Below are 20158 nucleotides of genomic sequence, written 5' to 3'. Positions count from 1 at the left end.
GAGGGAGCTCAGGATCTTACAACATACAGATATATACAGCCACTACTAGAGGGAGCTCAGGACATTACTGTATACAGATATATATAGCCACCACTAGAGGGAGCTCAGGAGATTACTATATACAGATATATACAACCACCACTAGAGGGAGCTCAGGAGATTACTACATACAGATATATACAGCCACCACTAGAGGGAGCTCAGGAGATTACTACATACAGATATATACAGTCACCACTAGAGGGAGCTCATGAGATTATTACATACAGATATATACAGCCACCACTAGAGGGAGCTCAGGAGATTACTACATACAGATATATACAGCTACCACTAGAGGAAGCTCAGGAGATTACTACAGACAGATATATACAGCCACCACTAGAGGGAGCTCATGAGATTATTACATACAGATATATACAGCCACCACTAGAGGGAGCTCAGGAGATTACTACATACAGATATATACAGCCACCACTAGAGGGAGCTCAGGAGATTACTACATACAGATATATACAGCTACCACTAGAGGAAGCTCAGGAGATTACTACATACAGATATATACAGCCACCACTAGAGGGAACTAAGGAGATTACTACATACTGATATATACAGCCACCACTAGAGGGAGCTCAGGAGATTATTACATACAGATATATATAGCCACCACTAGAGGGAGCTCAGGAGATTACTACATACAGATATATACAGCCACCACTAGAGGGAGCCCAGGAGATTAATACATACAGATATATACAGCCACCACTAGAGGGAGCCCAGGAGATTACTACATACAGATATACACAGCCACCACTAGAGGGAGCCCATGAGATTACTACATACAGATATACACAGCCACCACTAGAGGGAGCCCATGAGATTACTACATACAGATATATACAGCTACCACTAGGGGGAGCTCAGGAGATTAATACATACAGATATATACAGCCACCACTAGAGGGAGCTCAGGAGATTACTACATACAGATATATACAGCTACCACTAGAGGAAGCTCAGGAGATTACTACATACAGATATATACAGCCACCACTAGAGGGAACTAAGGAGATTACTACATACTGATATATACAGCCACCACTAGAGGGAGCTCAGGAGATTATTACATACAGATATATATAGCCACCACTAGAGGGAGCTCAGGAGATTACTACATACAGATATATACAGCCACCACTAGAGGGAGCCCAGGAGATTAATACATACAGATATATACAGCCACCACTAGAGGGAGCTCAGGAGATTAATACATACAGATATATACAGCCACCACTAGAGGGAGCCCAGGAGATTACTACATACAGATATACACAGCCACCACTAGAGGGAGCCCATGAGATTACTACATACAGATATATACAGCTACCACTAGGGGGAGCTCAGGAGATTAATACATACAGATATATACAGCCACCACTAGGGGGAGCCTGGAGATTAATACATACAGATATATACAGCCACCACTAGAGGGAGATCAGGAGATTACTACATACAGATATATACAGCCTCCACTAGAGGGAGCTCAGCAGATTACTACATACAGATATATGCAGCCACCACTAGGGGGAGCTCAGGAGATTTCTACATACAGATATAGACAGCCACCACTAGAGGGGGCCCAGGAGATTACTACATACAGATATATACAGCCACCACTAGAGGGAGCTCAGCAGATTACTACATACAGATATATGCAGCCACCACTAGAGGGAGCTCAGGAGATTACTACATACAGATATATACAGCCACCAGTAGAGGGAGCTCAGGAGATTACTACATACAGATATATACAGCCACCACTAGAGGGAGATCAAGAGATTACTATATACAGATATATACAGCCACCACTAGAGAGAGCTCAGGAGATTACTACATACAGATATATACAGCCACCACTAGAGGGAGCTCAGGAGATTACTACATACAGATATATACAGTCACCACTAGAGGGAGCTCAGGAGATTACTACATACAGATATATACAGCCACCACTAGAGGGAGCCCAGGAGATTACTACATACAGATATATACAGCCACCACTAGATGGAGCTCAGGAGATTAATACATACAGATATATACAGCCACCACTAGAGGGAGCCCAGGAGATTACTACATACAGATATACACAGCCACCACTAGAGGGAGCCCATGAGATTACTACATACAGATATATACAGCTACCACTAGGGGGAGCTCAGGAGATTAATACATACAGATATATACAACCACCACTAGGGGGAGCCTGGAGATTAATACATACAGATATATACTGCCACCACTAGAGGGAGATCAGGAGATTACTACATACAGATATATACAGCCACCACTAGAGGGAGCTCAGCAGATTACTACATACAGATATATGCAGCCACCACTAGGGGGAGCTCAGGAGATTACTACATACAGATATACACAGCCACCACTAGAGGGGGCCCAGGAGATTACTACATACAGATATATACAGCCACCAGTAGAGGGAGCTCAGGAGATTACTACTTACAGATATATACAGCTACCACTAGAGGGAGCTCAGGAGGTTACTATATACATATATATACAGCCACCACTAGAGGGAGCTCAGGAGATTACTACATACATATATACACAGCCACCACTAGAGGGAGCTCAGGAGATTACAACATACAGATATATACAGCCACCACTACAGGGAGCTCAGGAGATTACTACATACAGATATACACAGCCACCACTAGAGGGAGCCCAGGAGATTACTACATACATATATATACAGCCACCACTAGGGGGAGCTCTGGAGATTACTACATACAGATATATACAGCCACCAGTAGGGGGAGCTCAGGAGATTAATGCATACAGATATATACAGCCACCACTAGAGGGAGCTCAGGAGAGATTACTACATACAGATATATACAGTCACCATTAGGGGGAGCTCAGGAGATTACTACATACAGATATATACAGCCACCACTAGAGGGAACTCATGAGATTACTGCATACAGATATATACAGCCACCACTAGAGGGAGCTCAGCAGATTACTACATACAGATATATGCAGCCACCACTAGAGGGAGCTCAGGAGATTACTACATACAGATATATACAGCCACCAGTAGAGGGAGCTCAGGAGATTACTACATACAGATATATACAGCCACCACTAGAGGGAGATCAAGAGATTACTATATACAGATATATACAGCCACCACTAGAGAGAGCTCAGGAGATTACTACATACAGATATATACAGCCACCACTAGAGGGAGCTCAGGAGATTACTACATACAGATATATACAGCCACCACTAGAGGGAGCTCAGGAGATTACTACATACAGATATATACAGTCACCACTAGAGAGAGCTCAGGAGATTACTACATACAGATATATAAAGCCACCACTAGAGGGAGCTCAGGAGATTACTACATACAGATATATACAGCCACCACTAGAGGGAGCTCAGGAGATTACTACACACAGATATATACAGCCACCACTAGAGGGACCTCAGGAGATTACTACATACAGATATATACAGCCACCACTAGAGGGCGCTCAGGAGATTACTACATACAGTTATATACAGCCACCACTAGAGGGAGCTCAGGAGATTACTACATACAGATATATACAGCCTGCACTAGAGGGAGCTCAGGAGATTACTACACACAGATATATACAGCCACCACTAGAGGGAGATCAGGAGATTACCACATACAGATATATACAGCCACCACTAGAGGGAGATCAGGAGATTACTACATACAGATATATACAGCCACCACTAGAGAGAACTCAGGAGATTACTACATACAGATATATACAGCCACCACTAGAGGGAGCTCAGGATATTACTACATACAGATATATACAGCCACCACTAGAGGGAGCTCAGGAGATTACTACATACAGATATATACAGCCACCACTAGAGGGAGCTCAGGAGATTACTACATACAGATATATGCAGCCACCACTAGAGGGAGCTCAGGAGATTACTACATACAGATATATACAGCCACCACTAGAGGGAGATTACTACATACAGATATATATGCTGTGAGCTCTTAAACTGCCCCCAATGTTGACTGAAGAGAATTGTAGCATTTTATTATTTGTCAGTGGAGAGGATCTGGAGCTTTGTATCAGAAAATATTATAAAATAAAACCAATAAGTTCTCCTAATATCCAGTAAGTGCTGAGAATCTGTGACTGTCGTTCTCTGTTGTCAGCCATGGGGCTGGAGAGGGGATCTGGGCCGTAGTTCCCTCTTTCTTTAGATACCTGTCCTCTCAGCTATCACTGCTCTGCTCTCCTGGTGTCCTGAATGGTGAATCCTGGTTATCCAGCAGTAGGTCCTCTACCCCATATCTGCTACATCTGGGTGATGCTGATGGACCCTACAGTCCTCCTGGGCAAATCCACCTGGTCACGCAGGACACCCTCTTCTAACGGCGGTGGTCACCCAGCTTTCCCAGGATATATGACAGAAGGAGGCAGAGTTATGTCAGATCCTCTGCTGGAGGACAGGGAAGAATTCTAGAGGAGAAGCTTTAAATTCCTGCAGTTCGTGGCACTGACGCCTCAGAGGAGCTGGCGCTGCCGCTGGGTGTGACGCCAGGCCCTGGATAATTCACTGCTCGTCGGATTAGGGTGAATCCTCTGCGTCCAGGAAGCCCACCTACAAAGAGGCTCCAACAAGACAGGGAAGGGGTTAATACCCGTATTGTTTCTGGGTTTTATAAGATGACGACTCCTCCTGTGATTCTCCTGCCCAGGGGCACAGCTATCGGGGGCAGAGGTAGAAGCCGCTTCCACAAAGACCCTTCTCAGACCTGAGGGGACACCAGTATTGTAAATGGCGCAGGGTAGGTGGGGCCCCGTTACATATTTGACTGGGGGCCACCAACCCTAATGTGTTGTTTATTGTACCGCTGTTCTTACAGGGCAGAGGAGCTTTTGTGCCCCCTCTGATACCAGGAGCCCGGTGTCGGTGGACAGGTGGCAGTATCGGCAGTATGGACAGGCTGATAGCACAGATTAGATACTATAACAATGTATTCCAGCTCACCCACAAGGATAGCCCGGACCAGGGAAACAATTGTAGAAGAAGAAGCAAAAATCCAGCACGCGGGCCATGGATAAATTCCAATTCTTTTATTGTAATCCTTTACAATTCCATAGGCTGACCGGGATATGTTGCGGTCCACGCGTTTCAACAATCTGTCTTAATCATAACCAAGGATTACAATAAAAGAATTGGATTTTATCCGTGGCCCGCGTGCTGGATTTTTGCTTCTTCTTCTACAGATTAGGTAGTTACCACCCTTGTTCATCGGAAAGCTATCTTCCCAATGGCTCCATACACATGCACTCCCTGCTCGGCCAAGCATGCATGTGTTCTCCATACGAAAAGTGGAGGAGTAAGTTGCTGTTAGACTGCTCTCTCCTCTCCAGACTCCTATGTCTCCCTTCTCTACACTCCAAACTTCTCGTTCCTCACCAGACACCTCTGTCTTCTTCAGACCCCCCATCTCCTCCAGACTCCTCTGTCCTCCTCCACACCCTCTATCTCCTCTAAGCTTGTCCTCACCAGACTCCTCTGTCTTCTTCAGACCCCCCATCTCCTCCAGACTCCTGTGTCCCCTTCCATACCCTCTATCTCCTCTAAGCTTGTCCTCACCAGACTCCTCTGTCTTCTTCAGACCCCCCATCTCCTCCAGACTCCTGTGTCCTCCTCCACACCCTCTATCTCCTCTAAGCTTGTCCTCACCAGACTCCTCTGTCTTCTTCAGACCCCCCATCTCCTCCAGACTCCTGTGTCCCCTTCCATACCCTCTATCTCCTCTAAGCTTGTCCTCACCAGACTCCTCTGTCTTCTTCAGACCCCCCATCTCCTCCAGACTCCTCTGTCCTCCTCCACACCCTCTATCTCCTCTAAGCTTGTCCTCACCAGACTCCTATGTCTTCTTCAGACCCCCCATCTCCTCCAGACTCCTGTGTCCCCCTCCATACCCTCTATCTCCTCTAAGCTTGTCCTCACCAGACTCCTATGTCTTCTTCAGACCCCCCATCTCCTCCAGACTCCTCTGTCCTCCTCCACACCCTCTATCTCCTCTAAGCTTGTCCTCACCAGACTCCTATGTCTTCTTCAGACCCCCTATCTCCTCCAGACTCCTGTGTCCCCCTCCATACCCTCTATCTCCTCTAAGCTTGTCCTCACCAGACTCCTATGTCTTCTTCAGACCCCCCATCTCTTCCAGACTCCTCTGTCCTCCTCCACACCCTCTATCTCCTCTAAGCTTGTCCTCACCAGACTCCTCTGTCTTCTTCAGACCCCCCATCTCCTCCAGACTCCTCTGTCCTCCTCCACACCCTCTATCTCCTCTAAGCTTGTCCTCACCAGACTCCTATGTCTTCTTCAGACCCCCCCATCTCCTCCAGACTCCTGTGTCCCCCTCCATACCCTCTATCTCCTCTAAGCTTGTCCTCACCAGACTCCTATGTCTACCTCCAGCTTCCTCTGACACCGCCCTCCTCTAAAACTCTCTTCCCCCTCTAGACTCCTCTGTCCTCCCCAGACTTCTCTGCCCTCCTCTAAAACTCTCTTCCCCTACAGACTCCTCTGCACTCTCGTGACTCCTCTTTCCTCTTCAGACTCCTCTGCCCTCCTCTAAATCTGTCTGCCGCTTCCAAATTTCTTGGGTTGCGGCGCCCTTACGGGTACCCCCCTTGAGGTCTAGGGGGGATGCGTGCGGCCATCTTGGTTCCACACACCCCTGCAAAACCCCTTGGGCTCTCCCTCCAGGGAGAGTGCAGCCTAGTTGTTGAAGCTCCGTGCCAACACCTGGGGTGGCAGCCTAGGTGGAAGCTGGAGCACAGACTTGGCATACCCTTGGCTTGGGCTAGGTTGACATACATCTAATGTGTACGGCTTTACACTGGGGCACCCCACGAGAATCCATGTCTTTGCGCCATCTTGTGGCTGTTGCATTGGTTTAACCCATGGACCTCATTCTGGTGCAAGATGTCAATGTCACGTCCCAAATTCAGATGAACGTCACCCTTGTGTAAGATCTGGACTCCATTCCTGGTGTCATCGTCTTTATACCTTATTCAGAGACTGGAAGACTCGAGTGTTCTCCTCGCTGATTCTCAGCCTCTCCGCCTGCGCTTGCTCCTCTGCGTTCCGCACTTGCTCCTCCAGGCGAAGGACTTTGTCCTGTAAGACAAGAAGTTATGGTTGAGGCCACTTTTCATCTACTCTCATTAAAAGACACCTAGGGCAGTTTTTTTTTTACAGATATGCGCATACAATGTGGCGTGTGATGTGCGCATACAATGTGGCGCCTGATATGCGCATACAATGTGGCGTGTGACGTACGCATACAATGTGGCGTGTAATGTGCGCATACAATGTGGCGCGTGATATGCGCATACAATGTGGCATGTGACGTGCGCATACAATGTGGCGCGTGATATGCGCATACAATGTGGCGCGTGTTGTACGCATACAATGTGGCGCGTGATGTAGGCATACAATGTGGTGGCGTGTGACGTGCGCATACAATGTGGCGCGTGATGTACGCATACAATGTGGAGTGTGACGTACACATATAATGTGGTGGCGTGTGACGTACGCATACAATGCGGTACGTAATGTGCGCATACAATGTGGCGTGAGGGCCGGACATCTACGTCTAGCTATGCACGCCTCTTCGCATCCCCAGATCCACTAGGGTCGATATAATCCATGGCAGGGGGTGAGAGCATCACGGGGTCCTCACCTTCCTCCTGTTCAGCTCGTTCTGCTTCTGGGATAGGCTCTGTGAGATCTGTCTGTACGAGGCTTCCCTCTCCTCTTCTCGGCTGCTCTCCTTCTCCAGCTGCTGGAACTCCAAGTCTTCAAAGGACTTGACTGCGCTCTCCATCATCTCCGTCATCTGTACACAAAGGTGCATCTATAAACCCGCCCTGCAATAACACGCAGGAAAACCAAACATTGCCACCCCGTCCCACACAGATCCTGCACCCGGCTGACGAGCACAAAGCCGGTTTATGGCCGTGAAGCCCACTCCTGTGTAAAGGCCGATGATCGGGCTGATCGTTGCTGCATGTAAACATGTCCAGCGATCAAATCAGCAAAGATCGGTGGATTACCATTTGTGAGCAGCAGAAATCCAACATGCCTGATCTTTCTTTCCTCTAAAATCATCGGAGGAGACTGCCCCATACACAGTATATACAATAGTTGGCCAATCCCACTAAAATCGGCAGGTTTGATTAATATTACTTTTAGGTATATGGGCTCCTTTAATAGAATGTGTTCAATTTCCCTGCACTGCCCCCACAGGTAAAATAAAGTATTACACAGTACTCAAAGAAATCAGTATGATATCCGAGTAATGTCCTCCAGAGACACAGATACTATTTGTAGTCTCTCCACTCTGGCTTATTGATGGGGGTCCAGAATAGGGACAGCCTCCCCTTTAACTGACTGAACCAGGCGCCCCTTTAACACATTGCCTACCCCCACCCCTGGCTCTCTGACATGCGGCCTTTCAGCTCACCTCTTGGATGTTCTTCCTGAGCTGCTCGTGTAAACTCTCGGGCTGGTTCTCCAGCTGTGCTTGACTCTCCGATATCTTCTGCTCCAGTTCTCTCACTTTCTTCTTCTCGTTCTGTAATTGCAGCTTATCCTGTGGGTGTGAGACAGAAATCTAGGCATGATGGCACTACCAAAGTCCATGGACACTGGACCACCCGGGGCATTGGACCTCCAAGGGCACTGGACCACTACCCATTGCACTGGACCACCCAGGGCATTGGACCACCAGGGTCATTAGACTACCTTGGGTACTGGACCACTAGAGGCACTAGACCCAGGACATTGAACCACCTGGGGCATTGGACCACCACCAGGGGCACTAGACCACCCAAAGCACTGGACCATCAAGGGCACTAGACCACCCAAAGCACTGGACCACCAAGGGGACTTGACCAGGTGCACTGGACCACCAGGGGGACTGGACCACCAAGAGAACTGGACCACCAGGGGCACTAGATAACCAGGTACACTAGACCACCCAGGGCACTGGGCCACCATTCTGCAATATTTATAGTGATCCATCTCTATATCATTAGATGGGTTGTACAGTTTTAGGTAGATCTCTGTTTGCTGTCATTGAATGGTAACTTTCTTGTTTAGGCTTAAAACTGATCAAAGCTTAGTCCTACTCACAGCAGATGATTTGTTTCAATGTATTGGTGCAGACAATTTTCTGTTATCTAAACACAAACCAGTAGCTCGGCCAACACCAATACATTATCACAAACCCTTAGGGTGGGTTATCAATCTCTGAATATAAATATGTTTTCTTCTGGTCACAGCAAGCAGAGATCTTGAAAATAGTGGGAAACCAAAGTATAAAACTTGATATAAAGTTGCCATTCTACAGACTATACGATGAGTACCTTCGCTTTCTCCTCCTGCCACCTCCCCTCCGCCTCCCGCAGTTGTTCTTGGAAGAGTCGTATGGTCTCCTGGTCCTTCTCCATCTCCTTCCTCTCCGTCCTCAGCTCCCCCTCCAGCAGAGCCAGCTCCATCTCCACCTGTAGGGACCACAGTAGGTGATATAATGGGGGCAGTATGGGGGGCAATGGTATTATATGGCAGTGTTTTACTGCCGCCATATGACACGATTATTTGAACACTGTATGGTGGAAATAATTTTGTCACTTTACAGGTTTTACAGCCTAAACACTATGTGGTGCCGGTATATGGGCACTATATGGCGGTATTATCTAGTCACCAGACAGTTTTCATTTGGACATACTCTTCCTTATTCAATATATGCATTGTTACCTGGGCGCTGTTTGTCGCTGTTATATGCGTACTATATTACACAACTATTTATATGCTATATGGCAGTATTATATGCGCACTGTATAGTATTTGTATTAGGATTTTTTCTGAAATATTATATTGCTTTCTTAGACAACATCTTGTCCAGGAGCTATTCTAGGCAGCGATATGGACAGCAGGATCGAATGCACAGGTGTCAACAGGATAAAATGCTCAGGTAACAATAGGATAAAATGCACAGGCGACAATAGGATAGAATGCACAGGTAACAATAGGATAAAATGCACAGGTAACAATAGGATAGAATGCACAGGCGACAATAGGATAGAATGCACAGGCGACAATAGGATAGAATGCACAGGCGACAATAGGATAAAATGCACAGGCGACAATAGGATAGAATGCACAGGCAACAATAGGATAGAATGCACAGGCGACAATAGGATAGAATGCACAGGTGACAATAGGATAGAATGTACAGGTGACAATAGTATAGAATGCACAGGTGACAATAGTATAGAATGCACAGGCAACAATAGGATAGAATGTACAGGTGACAATAGGATAGAATGCACAGGCGACAATAGGATAGAATGCACAGGTGACATTAGGATAGAATGTACAGGTGACAATAGTATAGAATGCACAGGTGACAATAGGATAGAATGTACAGGTGACAATAGGATAGAATGCACAGGCGACAATAGGATAGAATGCACAGGCGACAATAGGATAGAATGCACAGGCGACAATAGGATAGAATGCACAGGCAACAATAGGATAGAATGCACAGGCGACAATAGGATAGAATGCACAGGTAACAATAGTATAGAATGCACAGGTGACAATAGTATAGAATGTACAGGCGACAATAGGATAGAATGCACAGGCGACAATAGGATAGAATGCACAGGCGACAATAGGATAGAATGCACAGGCAACAATAGGATAGAATGCACAGGTGACAATAGGATAGAATGCACAGGTGACAATAGTATAGAATGCACAGGTGACAAAAGGATGAAATGCACAGGTGACAATAGGATAGAATGCACAGGTGACAATAGTATAGAATGCACAGGTGACAGTAGTGTAGAATGCACAGGTGACAATACGATAAAATCCACAGGTGACAAAAGTATTACATGCATAGATGACAACAATATAAGATGCATAGGTGACAATAGAATAGAATGTACAGGTGACAATAGGATAGAATGCACAGGTGACAATAGGATAGAATGCACAGGCAACAATAGGATAGAATGCACAGGCGACAATAGGATAGAATGCACAGGTGACAATAGTATAGAATGCACAGATGACAATAGTATAGAATGCACAGGTGACAATAGTATAGAATGCACAGGTGACAATAGTATAGAATGCACAGGTGACAATAGTATAGAATGCACAGGTGACAATAGTATAGAATGCACAGGTGACAATAGTATAGAATGCACAGGTGACAATAGTATAGAATGCACAGGCGACATGAGGATATAATACACAGTGACAAAGGTATTACATGCATAGATGACAAAAATATAAGATGCATAGGTGGCAATAGGATAGAATGCACAGGTGACAATAGGATAGAATGCACAGGTGACAATAGAATAGAATGCACAGGTGACAATAGGATAAAATGCACAGGTGACAAAAGTATAAAATGCACAGGTGGAAATAGTATAGAATGCACAGGTGACAATAGGATAGCATGCGCAGGTGACAAAAGAATTACATGCATAGATAACAAAAATATAAGATGCATCGGTGACAATAGGATAAAATGCACAGGTGGCAATAAGAGAAAATGCACAGGCGACAATAGTATAGAATGCACCGGTGACAATAGGATAAAATGCACAGGTGGCAATAGTATAGAATGCACCGGTGACAATAGGATGAAATGCACAGGTGGCAATAAGAGAAAATGCACAGGCGACAATAGTATAGAATGCACCGGTGACAATAGGATAAAATGCACAGGTGACAAAAGTATAAAATGCACAGGTGGAAATAGTATAGAATGCACAGGCGACAATAGGATAGAATGCACAGGTGACAATAGTATAGAATGTACAGGTGACAATAGTATAGAATGCACAGGTGACAATAGTATAGAATGCACAGGTGACAAAAGGATGAAATGCACAGGCGACAATAGGATAGAATGCACAGGTGACAATAGGATAGAATGTACAGGCGACAATAGGATAGAATGCACAGGTGACAATAGGATAGAATGCACAGGCAACAATAGGATAGAATGCACAGGTGACAATAGTATAGAATGCACAGGCGACAATAGGATAGAATGCACAGGTGACAATAGTATAGAATGCACAGGTGACAATAGTATAGAATGCACAGGTGACAATAGTATAGAATGCACAGGTGACAATAGGATAGAATGCACAGGCGACAATAGTATAGAATGCACAGGTGACAATAGTATAGAATGTACAGGTGACAATAGGATAGAATGTACAGGTGACAATAGGATAGAATGTACAGGTGACAATAGGATAGAATGCACAGGTGACATTAGGATAGAATGCACAGGTGCCATTAGGATAGAATGCACAGGTAACAATAGGATAGAATGCACAGGTGACAATAGTATAGAATGTACAGGTGACAATAGGATAGAATGCACAGGTGACAATAGGATAGAATGCACAGGCAACAATAGGATAGAATGCACAGGCGACAATAGGATAGAATGCACAGGTGACAATAGTATAGAATGCACAGATGACAATAGTATAGAATGCACAGGTGACAATAGTATAGAATGCACAGGTGACAATAGTATAGAATGCACAGGTGACAATAGGATAGAATGCACAGGCGACAATAGTATAGAATGTACAGGTGACAATAGGATAGAATGCACAGGTGACATTAGGATAGAATGCACAGGTGACAATAGGATAGAATGTACAGGTGACAATAGGATAGAATGTACAGGTGACAATAGGATAGAATGCACAGGTGACATTAGGATAGAATGTACAGGTGACAATAGGATAGAATGCACAGGTGACATTAGGATAGAATGTACAGGTGACAATAGTATAGAATGCACAGGTGACAATAGGATAAAATGCACAGGTGACAAAAGTATTACATGCATAGATGACAAAAGTATTACATGCATAGATGACAACAATATAAGATGCATAGGTGACAATAGAATAGAATGTACAGGTGACAATAGTATAGAATGCACAGGTGACAGTAGTGTAGAATGCACAGGCGACAATAGGATAAAATCCACAGGTGACAAAAGTATTACATGCATAGATGACAACAATATAAGATGCATAGGTGACAATAGTATAGAATGCACAGGTGACAATAGTATAGAATGCACAGGTGACAATAGTATAGAATGCACAGGTGACAATAGTATAGAATGCACAGGTGACAATAGTATAGAATGCACAGGTGACAATAGTATAGAATGCACAGGCGACATGAGGATATAATACACAGTGACAAAGGTATTACATGCATAGATGACAAAAATTTAAGATGCATAGGTGGCAATAGGATAGAATGCACAGGTGACAATAGGATAGAATGCACAGGTGACAATAGAATAGAATGCACAAGTGACAATAGGATAAAATGCACATGTGACAAAAGTATAAAATGCACAGGTGGAAATAGTATAGAATGCACAGGTGACAATAGGATAGAATGCGCAGGTGACAAAAGAATTACATGTATAGATGACAAAAATATAAGATGCATCGGTGACAATAGGATAAAATGCACAGGTGGCAATAAGAGAAAATGCACAGGTGACAATAGTATAGAATGCACAGGTGACAATAGGATGAAATGCACAGGTGACAATAGGATGAAATGCACAGGCGACAATAGTATAGAATGCACCGGTGACAATAGGATAAAATGCACAGGTGGCAATAGGATGAAATGCACAGGTGACAATAAGAGAAAATGCACAGGTGACACTAGTATAAAATGCACAGGTGGAAATAGTATAGAATGCACAGGCGACAATAGGATAGAATGCACAGGTGACAATAGTATAGAATGTACAGGTGACAATAGTATAGAATGCACAGGTGACAATAGTATAGAATGCACAGGTGACAAAAGGATGAAATGCACAGGCGACAATAGGATAGAATGCACAGGTGACAATAGGATAGAATGTACAGGCGACAATAGGATAGAATGCACAGGTGACAATAGGATAGAATGCACAGGCAACAATAGGATAGAATGCACAGGTGACAATAGTATAGAATGCACAGGCGACAATAGGATAGAATGCACAGGTGACAATAGTATAGAATGCACAGGTGACAATAGTATAGAATGCACAGGTGACAATAGTATAGAATGCACAGGTGACAATAGGATAGAATGCACAGGCGACAATAGTATAGAATGCACAGGTGACAATAGTATAGAATGTACAGGTGACAATAGGATAGAATGTACAGGTGACAATAGGATAGAATGTACAGGTGACAATAGGATAGAATGCACAGGTGACATTAGGATAGAATGCACAGGTGCCATTAGGATAGAATGCACAGGTAACAATAGGATAGAATGCACAGGTGACAATAGTATAGAATGTACAGGTGACAATAGGATAGAATGCACAGGTGACAATAGGATAGAATGCACAGGCAACAATAGGATAGAATGCACAGGCGACAATAGGATAGAATGCACAGGTGACAATAGTATAGAATGCACAGATGACAATAGTATAGAATGCACAGGTGACAATAGTATAGAATGCACAGGTGACAATAGTATAGAATGCACAGGTGACAATAGGATAGAATGCACAGGCGACAATAGTATAGAATGTACAGGTGACAATAGGATAGAATGCACAGGTGACATTAGGATAGAATGCACAGGTGACAATAGGATAGAATGTACAGGTGACAATAGGATAGAATGTACAGGTGACAATAGGATAGAATGCACAGGTGACATTAGGATAGAATGTACAGGTGACAATAGGATAGAATGCACAGGTGACATTAGGATAGAATGTACAGGTGACAATAGTATAGAATGCACAGGTGACAATAGGATAAAATGCACAGGTGACAAAAGTATTACATGCATAGATGACAAAAGTATTACATGCATAGATGACAACAATATAAGATGCATAGGTGACAATAGAATAGAATGTACAGGTGACAATAGTATAGAATGCACAGGTGACAGTAGTGTAGAATGCACAGGCGACAATAGGATAAAATCCACAGGTGACAAAAGTATTACATGCATAGATGACAACAATATAAGATGCATAGGTGACAATAGTATAGAATGCACAGGTGACAATAGTATAGAATGCACAGGTGACAATAGTATAGAATGCACAGGTGACAATAGTATAGAATGCACAGGTGACAATAGTATAGAATGCACAGGTGACAATAGTATAGAATGCACAGGCGACATGAGGATATAATACACAGTGACAAAGGTATTACATGCATAGATGACAAAAATTTAAGATGCATAGGTGGCAATAGGATAGAATGCACAGGTGACAATAGGATAGAATGCACAGGTGACAATAGAATAGAATGCACAAGTGACAATAGGATAAAATGCACATGTGACAAAAGTATAAAATGCACAGGTGGAAATAGTATAGAATGCACAGGTGACAATAGGATAGAATGCGCAGGTGACAAAAGAATTACATGTATAGATGACAAAAATATAAGATGCATCGGTGACAATAGGATAAAATGCACAGGTGGCAATAAGAGAAAATGCACAGGTGACAATAGTATAGAATGCACAGGTGACAATAGGATGAAATGCACAGGTGACAATAGGATGAAATGCACAGGCGACAATAGTATAGAATGCACCGGTGACAATAGGATAAAATGCACAGGTGGCAATAGGATGAAATGCACAGGTGACAATAAGAGAAAATGCACAGGTGACACATAAAGAATACAGATGCAGCACATATCAGCACGTTCTCCATGATCTATAACACGGCGCTCCATCTCGGCCACACGTTCACAGAGGAGCGGTAGCGCCCCTCCTCAATACTGCCTCTCCTTTTATGATCCACTCCAAACCTGACCGTGTGGCCGTACCCTAAATATCTGACAGTTCCCCTTAAACGCCCTCCAGTCACAAAGTGCTTCCTCCGATAACAAGAGACGCTTGTGATTGCCCAACGTTGCGCCCTCTGTGATTCATACGTCCTGTAGAAATGGACCCCACACACCTCCCCAGGCCTGAAGGTAGGTGCTCGGCTTCTGACGGTTTCCTCCTGTGCGGCACTCTACGTGTCCTATTACACAAAGGGGTCAGTGCATGGAGGTGATGTCCTACACTGTATGTAACGCCCCAGAGTGGCATTACCACTTCTGCACCCTGCTACTGTCTTTATTGGTTAACCTCATGTCATCATCTGTATTCATGTCAGGTCCTAAACACCGTGCACTTCTAATGTTGGTAACTGTTTTTGTTCATGTCATTTACCTAGTTCACCAGAAGGGGGCAGCAAGCATGGCAGAGCTACATTTATAGAGAGTGGAACCCTTCTTTCCATTCTAACCCCCCCCCCCCCCCACCCTCTGTGGTGTGGTCCCACTTGCTGCCGGGAGGGTGGAGTTCTAGTTAGAGTCAGTTCTAGTTTACCCCCTGCCAAGGGAGGGTGTGCAGCAGGTGCATGTCCCTGCTGGACGTGCCTTGCCCAAGCCAGCTAGAGCACCTTCAGCTCTGCTGGATGTGGAGGCCACAGTTTGGAGCCTCTGAAGCCAGGAGGAGTTTTCCCTGGAGTCAGACTACAGAGAGAAGTTGCAGCAGACAGCTAAAGCAAAGTTATTCAGTCAGCCTGTCAACACAGCAGTGCCAGAGAGCAACAGATGTAGCAGAGTTGAGTTTGTTTGCCTGCCAGAGTTAATGCTAAAGCCTGTTGGGAACCAAGACAATTCTGAAACTGTTTATGCAAAGTAAAGCTGTTATTGAACTTCATCACAAGGTCTGGACTCAATTTATTTCATCATCCTCTTCATCATCAACCGCCCTTCCATTGCTATGGGGCCAACGCATGGGGTCCAGTGTATCCAGGTAGGAGCACCGTGACACGTGCACCAACATTAAGGGACATTTAGGCCATTCTTACACCTGGGTACCATCCACTACATCACTAAAAGTGCTCATTGCAACTGGCGTCACGAAACAAGTACTAGTACTCTTAAAGGGCCCTGGGGGGAGGAGCCCGCTGCATGTACACACAGGAATGGCGGTAATATAGTACCGCATCACTAGTCCAATCTGCCATTCCAGGAAAGCCGCGTGACACCCCCTGTGAGTGCTGTAACAGCGGCCATATTGGTTGTCACCCAACGTTCCTAAGATTTGATAAAACTAATAAATGGAAATATTGAGTCAACTTACCTAATTATTATAGACACTTACTGCTCCGTGAACTGAAAGCCTGAGGGGAGACGCTTATACATTTCTCGCTCCCAGGGTAGATGTGGGTGAGTATGTGCTCAGCAGTCACAGGGGAACATTCACAAGACATGGAGAGAGGAGCAAGGAAGTGTCAGTGCAAGTAGGTGGGTGACCAGAAGGCTCCTTAAAGGGGTATTCCCAGGACCTACCATACATGTCTAATAGGAGAAGGTCCCACCTGGAGGAGCAGCTGCTGGTCACCCTATCCTGAGAAGATGCCATAAGTGGTTGGAATACCCCTTTAAGTCCAGAATATCTGACTATGATTGAAAATACAGTAGGATGAGAAGCTTTGGAGTACAAACTGCTGCTCTGCCAGGTGAAACGCTGTGCAGAATAAGTTGTAAATGCTTTACTTTTGAGTTGTCAGTGAATGGAAACATTTACCTTCACAGGCTGTAAAGCCATCCCGCTCACACAGCTGCAGCTTGTTACAATGTATCAGCGCAAATTGCCCAAATATCCGAGGTCTGGCCAAGATTACCGCTGGGGTTTTAACATTTGGATATTAAGAAGAATGTTTCCATTCACTGACAGCATGCTGATTTGTCAAAGGGTGTTGGAATGTTGTAGAACTAGAGATGGAGCTTTATGGACAATCCCTTTAAGGGTGTGAGAGCAGCAGGCGGCCATCTTTGTGCTTCAGGGAGTGGACTTTTCCACAGAGTCTCCCAGCGGGATGACTGTGAGATTCCCACACACCAGTGCCACCCCGTGCCTCCTCTGGTTTCGGTTCCTCCCCCCCTAGGGTACGCGGGCTGGTTATACTGGTTTGTCAGGATGCTGGAGTGACGCAGAAGGACTGGCGGTGAGAAGGACATGACTGATGGATCAGGAATTACACCGACTATTATAACGTATAACGACTCGCCGTCGCTAGATCTGTGCCCGGGAAAGCTGGGTGGCAACCAATATGGCCGTCTGCTTTCCCAGACTCCCAAATTGTAGAGGGAGGCAACGCTGGGAAAGCTGGGTGGCTGGGAGCTGTAATGGTGGTCCGCCCTGAGCACCCCCCGTGTCTGATATTGGGGTGCACGCTGCTGTAGGTTACCTCGATCCTCAGCTCTCGCCTCTGCAGCTGCAGCTCTCGGATCTCCTGCTCCAGCTGGGAGATTCTGTTCATCACCTTCATCTGCTCGGCCTCCAGTCGCCGCTGGACCGGATTTCCGGCTAACTCCTCGCGCTGCGGGGACACAGAGACGACCCAGTTATAAATGTTGGGGTGCTGGCGGCCATATTGGTCGACACTCAGCACAGACAGATTCATTGCTGAAATATTACAGTGACTTCCCGGAATCTGGGTCTCATCACTGTAAACAAGGCGGCACTAAAGGCGACTCGCGCTGCGGTGTTTACAGTAGAAGAGCAGACACTTCTACGGGACCCATCCTCCCCCCCCCCCCCCCCTCCTGCGTCACGATCCGGGAGATTCACACGACAGGCGGATGTTCGCAGAGCCGAGTATGTCATTTAGCGCCACAAGCAGTAGGCGTGCCACATGACAAACTCAGCACTGCTACATGTGTCCGCCGTACTGAATCCGGAGAGATGCCCCGTATAATCAGTCGATGGCCTGATGTGAAAAATAACCAAAAACAGCCCAAAAGGGGGTAAAAAGGTAAAACAAAAATAGAACAATCGGCATCATCTTGGGGAAGTGTAAAGGAAAACACAAAATAAAAAAAATATAAAATAAATAAAGTGAATTAATAAAAAGTATTAACATTTAAAAAAAGACAAAAAGACATAAAAAAAAAACAGATAAATAATAATAAATGACGGCGTTATGAGACACGAGATGACGATGTTATGTAATGTGTGTGGCAGGTTGGCCCGTGTCATGCCCTCTGCCCGCTGTCACCTGCGGCTGCAGATTGTACGTTGTCACCTCAGCTGGTGACTCACACAACGTGACAGACGATGTGGACGTTGTCACCATCAGGGCAGGAGTGAGGATCTGGGCATCACCCTCCAATACCGCCACCATCTAACACATCACCCAGATCCACGGCGGGTATCCTCATACCGACAGTCCGGGTACTAGTCGAGGCCACCCCTTTAAGACTTGCCGGCCAAAATCAGTTCTTGGCCACACATCACTGCACACACTTCTATTCAGAATTCCGGGAAAGCTGGGTGCCCGCCCTGTATGAGCTGTGCTGGTGACGGTGACGGCTATCTCTGCGCCGGGGTGACGTGTCGCCAGTTTTATGCTGACTTGATTGATGCGTTTTGTAACACCTGTAATTATTTTCACAGATTGTGACACCGGGCGCGGTTTTATGGTCGCTGTTTACATTGATCAACAGTACATGTCAGATTATACTGGAGGGGCGGCATGGTACACAGCAGATTATACTGGAGGGGCGGCATGGTACACAGCAGATTATACTGGAGGGGCGGCATGGTACATGTCAGATTATACTGGAGGGGCGGCATGGTACACAGCAGATTATACTGGAGGGGCGGCATGGTACATGTCAGATTATACTGGAGGGGCGGCATGGTACACAGCAGATTATACTGGAGGGGCGGCATGGTACATGTCAGATTATACTGGAGGGGCGGCATGGTACATGTCAGATTATACTGGAGGGGCGGCATGGTACATGTCAGATTATACTGGAGGGGCGGCATGGTACATGTCAGATTATACAGGAGGGGCGGCATGGTACACGTCAGATTATACTGGAGGGGCGGCATGGTACACAGCAGATTATACTGGAGGGGCGGCATGGTACATGTCAGATTATACTGGAGGGGCGGCATGGTACACAGC

At 45.5% G+C, this 20158-nt stretch overlaps 1 protein-coding gene across 4 annotated transcripts in view; it reads right to left on the bottom strand.

The window, feature by feature from the left end:
* Positions 1 to 20158, bottom strand: part of PHLDB3 (pleckstrin homology like domain family B member 3) — a 60436-nt gene that overhangs the window by 19999 nt on the left and 20279 nt on the right. For all 4 annotated transcript variants that reach the window (XM_040420212.1, XM_040420206.1, XM_040420228.1 and 1 more), the window contains 5 exons: positions 18431 to 18562; positions 9480 to 9617; positions 8576 to 8704; positions 7793 to 7948; positions 7117 to 7227 (listed from right to left, as the gene is read on the bottom strand). In XM_040420212.1, the coding sequence (XP_040276146.1) occupies positions 7117 to 7227; positions 7793 to 7948; positions 8576 to 8704; positions 9480 to 9617; positions 18431 to 18562 (666 nt within the window). The remainder of the gene's footprint in view (positions 1 to 7116; positions 7228 to 7792; positions 7949 to 8575; positions 8705 to 9479; positions 9618 to 18430; positions 18563 to 20158) is intronic.

The sequence above is a fragment of the Bufo bufo genome, chromosome 1, assembly GCF_905171765.1.
Source record: "Bufo bufo chromosome 1, aBufBuf1.1, whole genome shotgun sequence".
In the NCBI taxonomy this organism is placed as follows: Eukaryota; Metazoa; Chordata; class Amphibia; order Anura; family Bufonidae; genus Bufo; species Bufo bufo.
Note: the sequence above shows the minus strand (reverse complement) of the source record. Positions and strands in the feature narration are given on the sequence as shown.